Here is a 16,299-nt window from a genome sequence, read left to right on the forward strand (position 1 = left end):
GTCTGCTATCTAAAAAGTCACTACCTATTATCAGTTTGGCTGCTGATTCTACCAGTTTCCACTAATTGATCTTATGTAGACACTTTGGTGTCCAACAGATTAACCCAGTCACTTGTAAGGACAAAGAAATCCCCCAGTCAGTCAGCTAACCATATTCTTAAACAAAATAATTTATTTTCTTTGCAGTGCCTACAGTCAAATTTGCTGTAAAGTGGATAGCTTCCATGTCAGTTAGGAGGATGGAAGAAAAGGCATAAACTTGTCTTTGAATTAATTTTCTCCATATTTTCTCCAGTTTTATTAATATGCTCAAAGGTTTTCCTATCATTGCACCTCTCTATCCCCCTTAACTTCAGCTCTATGAAACAGACCAATTCCCCAATTTATAGATGTTCTAGGTATTAGCTATATGTCTAATTAAATCAATAACTTGCTGTAGGTAAGTTATTTCAGAGTTATACGTCCCTGAGTCATATCAGAAACCACAATCTTTACTGCTACTTTTGACACAAATACAAAACCACCAATTTAATGTTTGCTACTGTGTAGAAGTATGTTTTATAGACACAAAATTTCTTCATCTCTAAAACAGAAGTAATCATCCCCATTGGACACATCTCATCTCTCAGACTTTCAGCAATAATGGTCACTTGGCTTGTCCTACTCATTTCAAGTTGGTGGATTCTACTTCACTTTTAAGTGTTGACCTACGAATCTTTAAATTTTGCATCCTTGTATGACTAATACACTGCACAACAAGGGCAGACTTGGGTACAAAGTCCCACTTCCAAAACAAACTTAGGTTCATCAGAACCCCTATAAGGTAAACATACCTATGTTATGTCAAAAGTTGTTTCTGAATCCCATACCCACTGTCAAATCTACCCTCACATGCTGTAATAAAGCTGTTTGACAAACTGCACTTCCTGGCTAAAGTTTAGTACCAATTCTTCTAATAATTGTGAGCTTTCAGCTCTAGGCAAACTATCATAAAAACATCTAAACTTGCTTGGAATGTTATTAAAATATCTTTTTTTACAGTAGATTTGTTAATGCTACATTTAATGATTTCAACATGTATTGATTACTCTGAGATGATCACAAAACAGTTACAGTAAAAATTAGTGGCTTGTTGAAGCAATAGAAGTTACTACTCCATACCATAAGCAACAGAGAATCACAACAGCCTGTGTAGTATTCCTCAGCTCTAAATTGGGAGCACTTTACAAATACATGTTCACACCCACTTTTCAGATACAGGAACAAGGTAAGATTAAATGACTGTTCTAAGTTACCAAAATGGTCTTTCAACCAGTCAACAGGACAGTCAAAAAATCTTTAGAGTTCAGGCCTGACAAGTTGATGAATCTCAATCCTGACTTTGCTACTTAGAACCTGAAAAAACCTACACAGTATATATTCTGTTAGACAGGGGAAAACACAGAGCTTTAATACTGAAAAGTATTAAAGTACACAGAGAGAACACAGACCTTGACTCCCACAGCTCTTGAACCTTCTTTACATTATTTTCAGCATTCATGATCTGTGGTCTAAAAATTTCCCATATATTTCCTTTTCTCTTTTAAATAACTTGTTACTAAGTGACCAGCAGAAGGTCAAACACAAGCTGAAGTGACAAGCAGTAACAATGAATAAAGATAACCTCTGGAAACAATGAACTTCTTGGGGGAGCTCTCATATTCGCCAGTAACTGGTTATTAAATGCACTGCCTATTTCAGCAATAGCAGGAATCCCTGAAGTGAAGTGGTCTGTGTCCACTGAGGTATCTTTTGTCAGAGGGCAGTGACCTTTAGGGTTATGTATTTATGTACTTCCTCAATACCATGTGTGTGTGTATCCACATGTACACACACAGCAGGCATGTCGTAACTTTTATATCACTAACTTTATTTTGCAAAGACCAAGTTCTCCAGTGTCTTAAGTCAAGCCCAAGACTTCAGTATTAAAAATCACAATATCACCAGGATGACTTGAAGCCATTAGTCTTAAGACAGACAACATTTACTGATAGTGCTTCCCCTCCATGAACTACTGACCATGAATGATGAAGGAGACAAGCACTTAAATTACAAGGCAAACGTTACAAAAAACTCAAGCACTTCAACTGTGGAAGGTGGGTGCTTCCAAATATTTTATCTAACAAGAAGTATTAACAGAATTAAAGACTGCTTTTTTTTCCCCCCAAGAAGATTATGCAAAATACTCTGTTAAAATGGGTCTTGCATGGGAATACCTGATGTGATACTTTACAGAGAATATAAAGATCTCAACAGAATTTGTACACTTTTTCTTGTATATTCCCATGGCTAAGACTGTACAGCCTATCTACCAGTAACACCTAGAACAGAATGGAATTTAAGAAGACAGTCCTAAGAAGTTTAGCATCCATCAAAAGCATGTAGAAGCACATAAGATCAACCATGGTCTTTTTATCCTTTGAATATCTCTCTCCTGCACTTCCCAAGACATGCACAATGACAATATTGCTCATTAACTCATTATGATAAGGCTTTTAAAAATGCTACACTGGAAGGGAGCATTCCAATAACAGCGTTTCTATGCCCATACATTTTTAAAGTTCTACTGCTAGAGGAATTTTGCAAATTATATCTGCAAAGATTTTTAATATTTGGTCTATACCCAGTTTGTATACAATTCTTTTTCTGTTCCACTCTTCCTGTTCCTTTAAAAGCCCCACTCCTGTTAACACTGAAGCAGATTTTCATGAACCTTAGCTGACATGGAGCAGAATGCTTCATGCCTACCAAAAGCCCAATGGCTATCTAGAAGCATTCATTATTGTATTCATTTCCATTTCATGCTGCAGCAACCACTTTGCCTCATTAGTTCCAGCTGCGTCCCTGCTCCACCTCCTGCATCCTCACACAGAGATAATGCCAAAAAGAAAATGCACAGGCCACCGTGGACATTTGAACTTTGCAGTATGCCACTGGGCCCAAATATGAATTGCTGACATCACCTGCCAGTATTTCTTAAATTCTCACTGTAACCAACCTTTCATCACAAGGATGATGCAGACTTTCATTCTACTGCCCAAGCTTCCTTATGCTTGGCATTCACTTCACATGAATCTTCAATGCCTTGTGCACATGATTAACTTTTTTGCCAAGAAGAGTTTGTGCAATGTGAAATCACCAGGTTGGCAGTATCTCCCAGGCCACTCCACAAAGCTGGAAGAAGACTGTTTACTTTCACAACATTCCATCTTAGAATACCAATCCTGGTATTTTTAAAAAATACATTCAAAATTAGTACTGACTCACTGCCACAGAAAATACTAATTAAAACCATTAACTACAACCATACTGTGAATACAATTTCAAATTGTCTTTAAAATGGTAGCTTTACTGCTGGAGACTTAACAAATTATAAGAAATGTCAATGTAAGAAAGGTCTGATAAGTTGAATAACAGCACAACAAAAATCCCAGACATTTTCTATGTTCAGTCTTAAGTTTAAATAACCAAAAATCAACAAAAATTTTAAGTATAAATGTCGCAATTTTTCCTGCATTGAATAAAAAGGTGCATCAATGCTAATGTCTACAGTGTAATTCAGAGAAAGTCACTGGAAGAGCTCATGAAATTTTCTTTCACACAGTGAAAAGCTACTAGGAAACATTACAGTAACTGAGAAAATATTTTAGCATGCTAAGAACTGAAAGTGAAGAACTCATAGTCCATAAAATACACTGTTCCCTAGAAAAGAACTTAAAACTCAAAGGTACTGGACACTGATATTTGAATCAAAATAAACAGACATACATAAATAACAAGCTCACCAGGTACACATTTGCACAATCACAAAGCAATTTTTACAAGTGAAATGGGGACAGCTTATCTCAGCTACAAGGAAAAACTGATTCCACAGTAATGCACAGTACCTGGAACATCTTCGAGGTCTGTTACCACGATGTGTGCATTTAGCTCCTGTAATTTATGATGCAAGTCTTCTAACTTCTTATTTGATTTTTTCAAAATGTTGTCCACATATGCCAAGTTCTTTTTATCCGTTGTGACCTTCCTGAGGTTCTCTGCTCCCTCCTTGATTTTAAGTTCCTTTCTTATTTCTCGCTTGATTTGGTCCTTTATTTCATCCAGCTTCTGCTGTACCATTGTATCTGAGAAGTCCAACTTCTGGCCAGTACTCACATTCTCATAGGTTGCAAGACCTTTGGCATCCCCCTAGGAAGAAAAACATTAATATAATCACCAGGCAACACTGTTTCTGACAACACACACTTACAGAGCCCAGCACTTGGGTCCCTGTACATTAACCCTGTAAGGCCATTCACTAACCTTGGGTTACACTCACATTGACCTAAAGCAACAATATCACAAGATATGATGTTAACTGGAGCTACATTTTACAACAGATTTATTTTAAACATCTTTACTATGCCTATTTTTAACACCAAGAGATATAAATACTTTTGGATTTGTCATGGCTGCTTGCCTGGCAGTTATATGCCTCAGAGCTAATGAGTCATATTTGCAATTTTATAGATTTGTGTTTTAATAGACAAGATGAATAGAGGAAAGAATTATAATTTGTGATGCAATTTTATACATTCTTTATAAAATGTTGCTTTTAAAGGTTTTTAAAACAAATAATGTGGTGATGTTTGCAATTGTTTAAAAAAAATATTGGCATTTCTATAAAGATCTGTAAAGTATCTGGAAATACATTTACCAGGTCTTTTTATTTTTTTAATCCCTCAAGTAAAGCCTTTCACTTTAAAAAATAATAATGATTAAAAACACCAGATCTTACTTTCTTGTGCAGGTAAACTAGGCTGAAATGAAAAAAAACCAAAGAGTTGCAATCATGAACAGGAGTTGGTGTAGGAAGGGAGCAGGAGATGAAAACTCTTCAGACCCTCAGTACACAGGGGGTGATAACTGTGCCTACTATACTTTCACATATCACTGAGAAGTAAGAGCACAAAGGGCACATTATAGAACCTGCACCAGGGAAGTTCATATACAATTCATTACACATGGGACAAGATTTCTGTGCCTTATGCACAGATCCTGGACAATGAGCAGACATTAGGTCCTACCCCAAAAAATTCTGCTAGACATAAATGAGTGAAGATCAAAAAAGGGCTCTCCTGAACTTGAATTTGATCCCATCCTAATTCAGAATTTATTTAACACATGACTAGCCTGATTTGCACACAACTACCCAAAAGACCAAAATTTTTTTAAATACCATGATGAAGTTGCCTTGAGTTCTAAAAACCGAGGTGGACAAAGAAGTATTTTAAGGTATGATTAAAATGTTGAAAGTTTTTGTCATAAAACCACTTATCATCACAATAAAGAGTAGAAGAAAACATTCTGGAGGTTTGAGGAGCACAGCATCCAGGTAATAAACCAAAGAATGTCCAGAACACAAAACCCCTACAGATACTCTACAGTAACTTGGTTTTCAAAAGAATTTGGATCACAAAGGTTGTGCCTGGAACCTACATGTCAACAGATAATGTCTGTCAAACTATTTCCTTCTGTGCATATTCCAGAAATACTGCCTTCCATCAGCAAGATCCAATCTACTAGTGCCTCAACTATTATTTCACAAGTTTCCTGAATCTCTCATTAAAATTTTTCTACCCATAGCTTCTACTTTTAGTATGAGAAGTTAACAATTCAAAGATTCTTATATATTCAAAATAGTCAGAAGCACCACCTTGCCACAGAACTTGACTATCAGTAAATAGAGAGCAAGTAAGCAATTTTGAAATGACAAACTGAGTAAGAAATGAAAGGGAAAAAAACTCATGCAAATTTACTTTAAGTGTACTTGTGAGTGCTTTTCTGTCAGTGCAGATTAAAATAAATAATTATGCATATGTAGGGAGGCTATTAATAGCTGAACTGGAAAATACATGACGTTGTTTCCATATATAGCCACATAAAATAGAATAAATTATTAAAAAAAAATCAATAGCAATGAGCAACTAGTACAAAGGTTCATATCCATAATGAAGGAAGCCATCCACCATGTGTTTAGTTCTGACAAAATAGAAACTGAAAATAAATTGATATAACAACTGTACGGAAAACTAAGTAGTAAATATATCCTAATCAGATTAAGATATTTGATTTCCCTTTTTGTCTAACATATAAAAATTAAGGATGTAAAAAAGAGCATCAAGATTAGTCAGCCTTTAAAAAAGATTTTAAAAACTGTTTGTAAATAAAAAGCATGCATTTTTACAGCACAATTATTCATGTCTGTTTTGCAAGCTTTCTACAAATAATCTTATGTAGCACCTGCTTCCTTAAAGCAGGATATTTTACTTCTTAAAGTTCAGAGAAAGATAAATGAGAAATGTAAAAAAACCCCAAATCAAATAACAAAACCACCAACACCCACCCTAAATTCTAAAGAAAACCTTTATTCTATGCTGTAATAGTACCTGAAGTTTGCTAAAATTATGCCAAGAATGTACACTTCTCAAACAGAACAATGTAATTAAGATATAAATAATTCAGAAATATTATTCACTGCGGTTTACCAAAGAGACTTCAGTTAATTGTTCATCCATTGAACAATAATGTATTTTGTTACAGGGGAGGTTTTTATCCCTCTACAAGCCCTATATCCCATCTGTTAAAGTGATGTGATGTTCTTCCATAAAAAGGTTTTTGGAGCCCTTGTTCCAGACAGAATCCCTAATAAGTCTTCAATGAAATTAAATCTCCATGATCATTAGTAATTTGCCTTCTGAATTTGCAGTAATTGAGTTAAAGTTCTCCTCAGCCTGAGCAGTCTCAGCAGCATCTTTGTCCTCAGATTTGAGGGTTTCAGGATAGAATTGTTTTCTTCAATTTCCTTTTGAGACAGTAGAGAGTTCAATAGTGTGGATGCTAACACTGGAAGCTGGTCACACTGCCTGTATATTTAAACATTCTTTTTTAAATCCCCCCCAAAAGCCACAGATGATACTCCTTCTGTCTCTCCTGTCATTCAGAGTTAACTACACTTTTGAGCAAAAAGTATTCTCTCACCTAGTTATCCAGATGTCACCGGGCACAAAGGTCACAGTGAAATAAATTCTTCCAAGGAGACAACCATGCACTCAGTGACCATTGAAGGTCACTGTGAATGCAGTGACATCTTGCAATATGTTCTGCAAGTGAAGCTGCTCTGGTCCTGCACTGATGAGCTTTGCTGCTGAGATGCAGCAAAGGCTTGAGACAGAGCCTCATGCTGCTAAGATGAGCAGCCTCAAAAGTGTTCCAGCTTAAGATGATGTCAACAATGGCACAACAGGACAGAACATTCAATAGTTAAATCAGCAAAATGAGGTAGGATTTTTTTCTTTAAGAAAAGCACCTCCCAAATGCCAAAAATCAAAACTATACTTTTAAACTGAAGTTATTTAAAATACAGCAAATTCCAGCTTTATTAGATTACATCCTATTGCAAGTCTCTGTTTAGATTTGAATATTCTTTCAAAAAATACTTCTCTCATTTGGATTATCTCCCTCTCAGGATGAACCTGACATCCTTTAGTTCTGTCCACTCAACCTGAAAATTAAGTGTAAAAAGAAACAACAGTTGGGGTAGTGCCCAAGTCCTTTCCTTTGCAGTGCTCAAACAGGCTGTGTGCAATGACAGAAGAAATCATTCACATTCTCCATGCCAAGAAGCCATCAATCAATTTTGCACAAGTCTTCCCTTTATTCTCCCTCTTCAAATCACTTAACATAAAATATCTTAAGAATGGAAATGCTTTGAAACAGGTAATGACTAAAGCACTTCTGCTGGCAAAACAAAAAACAGGCCCCACTACTTTACAATCCAAGGCAAAAGAATGGGCAGCCCGTTACTGATTCTGCTTCTTTTTAAATTCTGGTAGTGCTTTGACTGCTGGTTAAAATAGAGGGCCAATCTTTGCTGGGTGGTCCCAGTACTGGCCAGCTCAGCACAGCATCCTTCCCCCCATGCCACAGCAAACTGCTGGGGACCTGGTTCTTGACCCAAGCAGTGGTGAAGGGCAGCATCACCTACCCACTGTGGGAGCAATGAGAGGCTTTCTGAGCCACTGCAGATACCCAAAAATTTCAGTGTGTAATGAAACTTGATAATATGCTTACCACAATTAACTATCAAGGACCACAAACTAGATACTACTGCTTATTTATAAAAAAACCAGCCAAACCCAAAACCGACAACAACAACAAAAAAGAAGAATGAAAAAATGAGTCCATCTATACAGCATTCCCATTGCAATTGACTCAATCTCACTTCAATTGCAACCTCAAAGACTATCTGTTTATGTAGATTAATTCAAGATGTCAGCCTTCAACTTCTGTACTTCTGGGAAATGCTTTTAGAATAGTTGTTGAAAATAGTGAGTAGTGATCTGAGCATGACTTTTAATAATACAATCTATTCTGGCTGGTGTGGTGAAAGAAAGTAGTAATACTGATAATGAAAACCATGAAGGGCTTTTAACTTTTTGCTTCAATCTGATCAATTCTGAAGCAAATAACTGGTGAAGCAGGTGCTTTGACATACTGCATTTACCACCAAAATCCCATTTAAGAATAAAACGTACAAACTGCATGGCAGTGGCAATGGTACAGCTGAGGAGAGCACCATGAAGCTGAACATTGCAGAGAATTAAGTTGTGTAAACCAAATGGATGTGAATTGTAAATAAGATTCTCAAATTGCCCCCCCCTTAGAAGATAACACTAAAATTCTGGGCATTAGTAACTCCTGAAGACTTGCACCTAAGAGCACAGTACAACTTCACTGTGCTATACCATATATTCATTATAGACTATATCAAATAGAGCAAGAATTTAGATTCCTCATTTCTGTTAGAAGTTGTTATAGAAAGGTAAGTGGAGCTTTAAACTACACCATGCTTAACAGCTGAGTGCTTGTGCACAATATTACTTACACTTCACGTTGATGTGCTACTAGCACACACTAAACCTGTCTTTAGAAAAAATCCCAAACCAGACCTTATCAAAACTCACAGCAAAACTGCTTACATTTTTTCCTAAAAGTATTAGCATTTTTTTATGTGTGCTCTTGAATTTCAGTAATCTTTCCAACAGACAATAAAAAACCTGCTTGACAAATACAGCAAAATATGCTATATAAAAATAGGTTTTTCATCTTATGTATGACAAAAAAAGTTATCATACCCCAGAAAGACTAAATGTTTATAAACTTGAAATTTGATTTTGAAGAGCTAGAAGTACAAATTTGGAACTACTAGGTATCTTAGTATAATAAATTTCTGACTAATTTTTTATGGGGGAAAAAAAAAGGAAAAAAACCCCAACCCTGCTTTTCTGAGCTAACTGCCAAGATCCCCAAAGTTCTCTAGAGTAATTCCTAAAGCTAGAGTAGTCTTTGATTTTATGAACAATGCTAATCAATTGCAAACTTCCCTTCCCCCCTAAAGTCATTCATAAAACCAGATGTGATGGCTTGTCTGGATTACTAGAACTACATGGACTATTTCCTCCTGCTCAGAAGCAAATGTGATTGTGGTCAAGCACTCACCCAATATCAAGTACTAAAACAAAAAAAAAAAAACAAAACCCAAACACCCAACTTGGAAGCTTAATAGATTTTGGCACTAGTTCGCTATGCTAACATGTCACAATTCAGGATTTAAATTTAATCTAAGTCACAGCTTTCTGCTTTGTAACAAGAGGCTGTTTAAGGCAGAAATATCCATAGTCCACTACATCACACATGGATGAATTCAAGAAGGACACTGATTAAATGAGGTTCAATTCCTGTGCACAAACATTGAGAGCCCAACTGCATCTGTAAGAGATAAAATAGATTTAAAAAAAGGAAAAATGTGTTCCTTAAATAGGGAGGTCCTCAATCAGCTGGTGACCTCTGCTAAGCTCTCCCAGTTTGAGCTGTTGTCCTGATGAATACTTTAGGAGGATGCCTGCTTTCACTCACACAATAGCTGCTGGGCTGCAGCAATTGGTCCTACAGCACTGGTATGAAAAACCGAGTGGCCTGACTCAGCCAAAACACTTCATCTAAACAGGTAATAAAATTCCCTGGGGAGTCCCTGCTATCATCTGGCTTCCAGCCACTAAAAATCGTGACTCAGCCAGAGCTTTCTAACATGAGGAGCTTGGCCCCCAAAAGCTGCTCCAACTGCAGGAAAGACCTACAGAACTAGAAGTGTCCATGCAGTGCTGTGCCAACATCGATGAGAGAAAGGGGCTTGAGAGAGAGATTTCTTTACTACAAGAGGGAAAGAAAACATTTTAAGAAATGCTGCCTTCAGCTGCTTCTTGTTATAGTAGCTCCTGATGGTTTTACACTGGGAGAACAACCTGCAAGGAGGCTTCCAAAGAAACATGACATTGAAAGAAAATCCTCACAGTGACCTTTCTCACGATCACAAAAACTTGATGAAGGCTATGGCACAACACAGGTGATGAGCACTCAAATGGGAGATCAGCAAATGGCTACAGTATCCAAGAAACATGACTACATACCCTGGCAACAAGTGTGGTACAATCACTTCAGCAGTTTCCAAACTTCTATCTATAACTCGAAGTTCCGACTCCAAGCCAAAAATTCCAACAGAGCCCAGTACACTGGAAACAAAACTTCCCCTCTCTGGTTTCAGATGTGCAAAAGAAATAGCAAAATCCTAGGGACTGCTGTCACAACCTTTATTAACATGGGCCAAGAACATCACTATAGGAAATTATGTCTACAACAATGCTACTTCTCCATTCTCTATGAGACTTCACTTAGTTTTCATTTAGCTTCTCATCACATATGAGAATAATATACTCAGAAGAAAACTGCATTTGATATAAACATATAGTTTCAAGCAGACCACACGTGATAGGTGAACCTCTATTAAATGCCAAAATATAAACAATCTCTTTCAAGATACAGGGTAAAAGATTTTATGAAATGTTAATACCACAGTGCATGCTGAAAATATTGCCAATAATGATGTACCATAGAACTGTGCCAAGAAGACTGAAGTAATTCCCCTAAAATGCAGTCTCACCAAGATGCACGCAATTGAAGCACTGAAATGAGAATTTCTCATCTAATGCCTGTAGCCTTATCATGGCATATTTTAATAATGTGGTAAATACACACACTCCCCTTTAAAAGATGAGGAAAACAGGTGGATTAAGTGACAGTTCAACAAATGAAAGAGGAGCAAGTTCAAAGAAGCATAAAATATTTCAAGACTAAGTCCCTCAGCCACAGATCCTGAAGTGGAGTTATACACTTACTGTACTGGACAGGGCAGTGAAAACAGACATGTATCTGTGTCCTACTTCCTACTGCCAACAAAGGAATTGCATGCACAAACTGGTTTTGCATTTTCTAAATTTGAACAGAAAAATTTAGTCTTCTTTTGAGAAATGCCTTGAAAAAAAAATTTGATCCCACAAAAATATGAAGACTAGTAAATAGCAGAGAAATGAGCATTTTTGTGTGTGTTTGACAGTTTGAGGCTTCTTTAAATAAAAACCAATTCAATTTTAAAACTGATTGCAAAACTATGTATTGTGAGGGACTTAGGCATTTGTAAATTTTGGTTCTTTTTGCCTGTTACTTTAATCACTTTCAAAAAATCCATAGGAGTTAGCTGGTTGTTTTTTTTTTCATGAGAACACCTGCAATTTTCTCTACTGTATAAATATATAAACAACATCTGAATGGCCTAAAATTATTTATTGAACATATACAGCATGTACTTTTAAGATATGCTGCATTTTAATACACTTGCCAAACTTTACACAGTGGTATCCCTTTCTTTCAGAAATTCATACACTCCTTGAGAATTACTGCCAGAGATTGAAACAAGGAAGGGGGCTTGAGAGAAATTCTTATCACGAGATTTGTCTCAGTTTGACTTGACTGATTTCTCTGTAGTTACATTAAGCTCAAGTTTGGTGCTAGCAGTTGTTATAATGCTTTGAAGTACTTGAAGTCTAACAAAACTTACTCAGGAAATAGAACTATTTCAGATAAAGGGAAGGTCATGCAAATGTTGTGTGGTGACTTTGCCTGTAAGTAATAAAGGAACAAATCTGTCTAGCAGGGAGAAACACTCTCCCCCTTCCCCATAGTGCTTCCACAATAACCAGTAAGATAACTGGTGAAGTGCATGTTAAAGCAAATACCTAAATTCAAGATTTTCTCCTGCTACTGAAAGTTAGTATAATTTTGTTCTATGTCATCCCAATATAAATATGTTTATTGAATTTTTTCATATAAAACATTGACCTGTTTTTGTCTAACATTCACAGCAGAGTAATATTACACATGTAGCTCAAGATGTTTGAAAAAATAATGTCACTACATTACCCAAACTACAGGATGTGACATTTAATTTGGTAGAAGAGATTTTCAAAGGTAAAAAGGTCAAGTCAACAGACATGAGTCACAATCATGTCTTATGACTTTGGTAACTCCTCCTCAAACTCAGTGCACACTGTACAAAGGTGATAATTTGGTGGGCATGCATCCAAAAATATACTTACTTTAAAGAGAAGTTACCATTGCAACCATGCATTTTTGACAGCTGTAATGTTAACATTAAGATAAACATGTGTGGGTAAATTTCTGCTTGTGAAGGAATTTTAGTTACTATGCAGAAACACAAAATTAAAATCTCAAGGAACCCAAACTCTAATTTATTAATGCTTAATGACAATCAGGTCCAATTCCAGTGGTAAGGTATTTTTCTCACATTATGATAAAAATGAATTAGACAATAGCTACCACTAAGAAAGTATCATTATCTATCCTGGGTAACAGACTGACCATTCTGCTTATCCACAAATCAGAATATCAGCTGTTGCCACATCTGTTACGTAGTGGTACTTTAACATACTTTACCTAAACTGCAAGAGGAGAATGCTACAGTGCCTTACTACAGAAACAAATCATTACAACTTGAACTTCTGTTCTTTCAGTGCAGGTTAAAAATCTTAAACATTGAAATTATGCAAAAAGAAATCCTCAGAATAAACAGGAATTTCTCAGTTACACATGGAAGTATCAGGACATAATTAAAGACCAATATACTGAATTACTTTAATCTGAAAAGTACAATAAAGGGGTTCCTATCTGAAAAGCCCAATTTCTTAGATGGATAGCTAGTAATTGAAAAGAAAAACTCTTGAATTTCTTTGTTTCTGGCAATTCCAACTTTCAACACAGACAACTGATATGTTAGTCCATTTCACTTTACTATGTTTTACAGGAGTTATTTTTAGCCATTTCAAAACTAATGGAAGAGTTGAGAGTCTACATTCCACTCTAATTAAGCCATCATCTTTAGCAGCCAACTATTTTGTACATTATAAATGCAGCAATACATATCAGAGATAATACTAACATCTGTTTTATAAGGCAAGAGGCCAAGTGGCTAAATACTAGATCCTGGCGAAGGAACCAGATTTTTTGCTTTCTAGGACTGTGTGCAACAGTGGCTTCACCAGAGCTTATGGGATTCCCAGCCTGGTAACCAAATCTGTTACTACAGGAAAGGTGTGTATGTTTGTATTTACACCAAGGATCTGTGTCTTCATACTCTAGGATTGAGAACTCTCCCAGTAGCTCTGGTTGTTAGATCTGAAGTTATGGAAATTCAGCCTACACTCCAATTAGCTGGAAATCCTGCTCCTGCTTTCACCTCCAGCAGTGAAAGAAGGATGGGAAAGTCTCCTTAAATCCTTTCCTCATCTTTTACAGGTGGTCTATAGAAAAGACCATTTTTCCCTATTGGGACAGCCACACCCAAAATTCCACTTGTAGAGATGCAGGCATCTCATTCCATGCTCTTCCAGTAAAAGTTTACATATGAACACAGGGTTATTTATAGAAGCATTACTTCATGTCCCATTTGTCTGAGACTTCTACAGAGCATCATTGATGCACACTGTGATACATTTGAATAGTGTTTTTACAATCCTTCTTTCTCTGACCCTTAAAATATGGTAGAAAGATTTTCACTGGCTCTTAATGTTCATTTTCTATTTAAGAATTCCCTAGGCATTATAGAATAATGAAGAAATAGAATCCTGTCTTAACCTACAACAGAAGCCAACAGCAAATTGCCTGACTTTATATGCAACAGCAATAAAAAATAGACAAGATTTCACTTACTACATGGATTACAAAAAATTCTTAATACATTTCTAAATACAAATCTGCCCAAAGCTTTGGTTTTAAAGCCTTTCTACATTTTCTAAGTTTCTAGGAGCCCTGATTCCCCACTGACTGCAATACAGTACTCTAAGTAAATCTACTTTTTTATGACCTAAAATGAACATATGACTTACATATGAAATTTGCAGTGAAAAGTGCAAAATAAAAGCCTAGGATTTTAGCAAAGGATTTCTTAATGCATATTGAACACACTTTAATCTTTATGTTCAGTCTCAGCACCATCTCCCAAGTAAACTGTTTCCTGTTTTGCACACATACTTGTCTAGGACTATCCTCCAGCTAGCTCTTGTTACCATACCAGTTCAGTCAGTATCTGTTCAACAGAAAATGGGAAGCATCAATTTCAAACTAACCAATGCACCAATGAGACCTGTAACATAACAGCAATAAAACAGAACAAAACAACAGTTTTTCAATGCATCATGTATAGACATACACCTAAAATTAAATTTTAAAGAATATCCTATTAACCCATGTATACATAACAATAGCAACAAGCTGTCACCTTACAACTACATTAAATTAGGGGAATGATATTGTTTTTTATAGTGCTGAGTATTATTCAGAAAACCCACAATGAGACACAATTGTCAGAGACTTCAATGCTCTTCCTTTTTCAGAGTGGCTAAGGTTACACATGCATTTTATGTGTTTTCCAGCAGCAATCATGTGAATGGAACCTTGAATGGTATGTTACCCTGTTTATCCTAAATTGACCCATTTTTTAATACTAAAAGTCTCACCCTATTTTACAAGGCACATATAAATAGCAATTTTCATATACACAATTTCGAAAAACATCCTAGAAATACTTGTTGCCAATGTAAATCTGATTTTGGTATGCTCACAAATTTTGGGACATTTTTCTTCAAGACTGAAGTTTTTTACTTCATTCCACTTCAGGAGTAATTCAGTTAGCAGCCTGAGAAAAACCTTCAGGTACTACTAGAAACTGTAGCATGAAAAATATATTAAGCAAGAGTAGAATATTCTGCTTTATTAATAACTAAGAATGACCAAAGTATACTCTAGATATGACATTGAGCAAAACCTTCAAGAAGAAGTGCCTTAAGCTAAGGAAAAAAAGTACTGCAGTCAGAAGCTATTTATGGTTGAAGTTTAACCTGCTGCATTCCCCAGAGTATCTACAATGTATTCCTCTATAATGACCTGCTAATCTAAAGCATGTCATCTTCAGGAGACAAAAATACACAAATACTTCTGACTGAAAAATACCAGCAGGAAGATGATTCCTACTTGATGAAAGAGACTTGTATATTCTGAAATTTAAGTGTTAGGTGGTTGTGACTAGTTGCTAACTGCAGTTGGAAGGGGCTGATTGTGAGTGGGTGGGGTGTGTTTTTTTGATGCTCTCTCAAGTATTGTATTAAACATGTCGAGAGTCACAGGAGAAAAATAAAAACCAGTCTCTATAATAAGAAACTAAACTACAAAAATAAAGTACAGTCCCAATCTGTCTACAGTGTTTTCCAAACTAAGCTACTATATTTAGCTCAGGCTACCATCCTTTCAACTCCAAACATCTCTGACCTCTCTGAGCATTACTGGTTCCTTTTTCATGCCCTTCATACTGTTTTACCCAGCTAGGACACAATGAACCAGCATTATTATGAACATTCTGAGGTACAGCCAATGCTTCTGCCTAGGCACAGGTCCTTCCCATTTTCTGAAGATGCCAGAACCACAGCCAGCTAACCCTGAGTGAGGAAGAGGCAGCTCTGTTCATTCCCAGTATATGCTACCAAACTGCTCACTGCCTTTGTATCTCAGGTATGCAGGAATTCCCAGTAGTTGTACTTCTCTATGTACTATGTACATTCATTGCAATAAAGAAACATATATATTTCAGGATTATTTTATAACAGTGGACAAATTAACAGAAGGAATTAGAAACATCTGACATTTGCAATGTACATTGTTGGCAAAGTGCAAGACCAAAATTAGTGGAAGAATTTGCAGAAAAAACTACATGCCTGATAAAAACGAAAAAGAAAACAATTGGCTCCATAGTTTAGA

General features: G+C 36.2%; 1 protein-coding gene across 2 annotated transcripts in view; it reads right to left on the minus strand.

The window, feature by feature from the left end:
• PKN2 (protein kinase N2) overlaps positions 1-16,299 on the minus strand; it is a 54,981-nt gene that overhangs the window by 26,690 nt on the left and 11,992 nt on the right. For both annotated transcript variants that reach the window (XM_079313831.1, XM_079313832.1), the window contains exon 2: positions 3,927-4,227. In XM_079313831.1, coding sequence (XP_079169957.1) covers positions 3,927-4,227 — 301 coding nt within the window. The remainder of the gene's footprint in view (positions 1-3,926; positions 4,228-16,299) is intronic.

This window comes from Erithacus rubecula, assembly GCF_903797595.1.
Source record: "Erithacus rubecula genome assembly, chromosome: 10".
NCBI classification, from domain to species: domain Eukaryota; kingdom Metazoa; phylum Chordata; class Aves; order Passeriformes; family Muscicapidae; genus Erithacus; species Erithacus rubecula.